This window comes from Lipotes vexillifer, unplaced genomic scaffold, assembly GCF_000442215.2.
Source record: "Lipotes vexillifer unplaced genomic scaffold, Lipotes_vexillifer_v1.1 scaffold84, whole genome shotgun sequence".
Taxonomy (NCBI): domain Eukaryota; kingdom Metazoa; phylum Chordata; class Mammalia; order Artiodactyla; family Lipotidae; genus Lipotes; species Lipotes vexillifer.
In genome coordinates, this window is record NW_006783414.1 from 744,320 (window position 1) to 747,282 (window position 2,963).

Consider the following 2,963-nt stretch of genomic DNA (forward strand, 5'->3'; position numbering starts at 1 on the left):
GGGAAAGAGAGAATCAGAGCAACCAAAATAAAACAAAGAGAATGGCAGAGAGACTGGGGGAGGGAGAGGGGAGGAGGAAAACGAAAGGGGCTTTAAGAGAGAGGGAAATATGAATTGTGGAGGAGGGAGGAGGGGAGAAAGAGGGGGAGGAGAAATTCCAGGAACAGAAATAAAAATGAAAGAATAGTTGTGTTGCTAAGTTATATTTCAAAAGAGTGTCAGATGTTAAGTATTATTTGTCAAAAAGCTGGGGGCCAGAATTTGGGTTGGTATCTTTTCCCCCTCATTTAACACGTTTCTGAGGGAAGATGTCTGTGGTTTTCAAGTGCCCAGTTCCACTTCACTCTCCAAGGCCTCTCTGCTGTGGATGAAATGCCATTTCCCATTTATTCTGCAATTCCTCCTCTCTGTGGCCCTGTATTCTGAATATGAGTCTTGACAGCTGCTCCCAAGCTTCTGGCCACTCCTCTCCCTGTGCCTTTGTTATACTCATGCATTCTCAAAGGGGGGCGATATTGTTCCCAGCGGGGGCAAAAACTGGTTCTTAGAGGGTGAAAAAACATCTTAATCTTTTTATGTAAAATTAATTACGTATGTACATAGGGAACATAAACAGATTCACACAGTGTATGCCGTGTTAACATTTCTTGGAGGGGAGTGACAGGAGAAAACTGCGTCTAAGAAGGCTCACTGGGGGGGAGGGTGGGCGATCGCTAATTTAAAAAAGGTTGAGAAACATTGTCTTGTACTGATGTGGTTTTTTGTGCAAAACTGTGCTTCTGGGGTTTGTTTAAGGAAATAAAGGCCTAGCTCAGGAGTCGGGAAGTTACTTGCTCCGGTGATCTAGTCCATTGTTCACCTTTCAGAGTGTCTGTTTTACCTTCCTTAAAATGGAGCTGCCCTATCCGGAACAGCCCCTCCAGTTTCCCTCCACACACTAAACCGAGCTCTCCGGAGCCACAGATGACAGACATAGAAGCCGCTAACGTTACTGTATTTGTATAAAAAGAAACAGACTGAAGCGCAGCACACTGTCCTCTACAAAGTCTGGGAGGGCAAGGGCCCTCTCTGTTTTACTCTTTCTGTAAATAGGCTCTTACTAAAAACGACCTGTAGATGACATAAGTGGTGGCAAAACAAGAAGGTGCAGCCCAACGAGTGCGTCTTACCTCCGTCTGGGTCACAATGATGTCAATGAGGGTCTCCTCGTCGGTCCCCGCACCCTTCATGGCCTTGTACAGACAGTCAGCAAAGTAGCCCTCGAGGTCCCGGGCACTCCTCACTGGGCAGGGCAAAGGGAGAGAGAACGTGATGTGTTCACATTTTGTGGAATAACACAGAGACCCTGGGAAGGAACAGAGCTGGCTCAGAGTGTCACCTGGCTACCCTTGGAGCTGATGGAATTGTGAGGCGGGTGTTTGAAAGGAGCAGACTTCACACTGTTGATAATGGGATCTGGAAGATTCCCCTGGGGTCAGGGCATCTGGACTCTTCGACCAAAACCCCTTCAGACACCTAAGAACCTCTCCTGTTCCCTGAAGACCCTTGGGAGGAGGCGGAGGGCTGTGACCATCCTCAGGACCTCCCTGTAAAGTTCATGATTCTCACAAGCAGGAATACCTTCTCATCTCTAAGAGAAATCTCTGATGTCGGAGTTGGGTTTGGAGGAGAAACACGGACTGGCTGGCAACCTTGCCATATAAAACTTTATAATCTTGAAGATACGCTCAGTTGGACCGTGGCCCTCCTCTGCCCATGCTAAACAACCTTCCTTTCTTTTGTTTTTCCTCACTAGGTTTTATTTTTTTATTTTTTAAAAATATTTATTTATTTATTTTGGCTGCCCCGGGTCTTAGTTGCGGCACATGCCTTAGTTGAGGCATCATGCGGGATCTAGTTCCCCGAGCAGGGTCGGAGTCCAGGCCCCCTGCATTGGGAGCACAGAGTCTTACCCACTGGACCACCAGGGAAGTCCCTCACTGGGTTTTATTTGTGAGCCTCATCTCTGAATCTTCTCCAAGGTCCCCACAATCATCTTAGTTTTCCATCTGGGATGTGGGCTTGATGCAACGTTTGATCCTGTCTACAGAGCACCTTCCTCTGATGCTGCTAGTTGCTCTTTTCTGGCCCTGCCCCAGCCAGAAATGAATAAAGTATGATTTAATCCACAGATTAACAAAGTATGGTTTCTATTCACCAATCAGGGGATGGGGTGCATCTCTGCTCCTGGGGATAAATCATGATTGCTCTCCCCTCCTCCAAGGCTCATGTGGGTCCACCAGGACTAACACTTTGGGAGAATGAACCCTTTACTGTTTATGTTGCTGACATTTACCTAGAACACTTAACATTTTTGATGTTAGTGATAAATAATAAGTAATACATTCAGCATAAGTGTGGAATGCACATCCTTAATATGTCCTGCAGTGAGAACTCTTGTCTTCTAGGTAATTGCCGATAGAATGCTTACAAGGAAGGGAGAGGAATAGAATTAGGAAAGCAGAGTCTAGGTTGTGTGTGGGGGGGGTCTGTCTCCTTATTTTATAGGTCATGTGGCAGCCACCAGAGTGTCAGTGGAGAAGCCCAGACCCAGGAGTCTGAATCCACAAGCTGCTGGATTGGTGGTGGTGGTGATGCGGGTGTGTGTGTGTGTGTGTGTGTGTGTGTGTGTGTGTGAACCTGGCAATTTGGGGAGCAGCGTGTTTGAGACTCACTGTGACGCACACCCCCAGACGTTCTGAGCTAGTGGCCTCACAAGGTTTTCCCGAGGACCCCGTCCTGTGCACTCGTACTAACTGACGCTGCAGTGATCGTCTGCCTAACTTCAGTGCGTTCTGTCCCCACACCAGTGACTTCCCCCCGACACTGCTTCTTCCTGATATTTTGGGGAGAAAACTCTCAACTTTTCTACCGTATACAGTCTATGCCTGGTGAACAACCTTTGTTGTTCGCAGCAGCAGGAA

At 47.5% G+C, this 2,963-nt stretch overlaps 1 protein-coding gene across 2 annotated transcripts in view; it reads right to left on the bottom strand.

Annotated features, from left to right (window-relative positions):
* The window catches only part of ANXA13 (annexin A13), a 56,699-nt gene that overhangs the window by 2,103 nt on the left and 51,633 nt on the right, over window positions 1–2,963 (bottom strand). For both annotated transcript variants that reach the window (XM_007456044.1, XM_007456043.1), the window contains one exon: window positions 1,170–1,282. In XM_007456044.1, coding sequence (XP_007456106.1) covers window positions 1,170–1,282 — 113 coding nt within the window. The remainder of the gene's footprint in view (window positions 1–1,169; window positions 1,283–2,963) is intronic.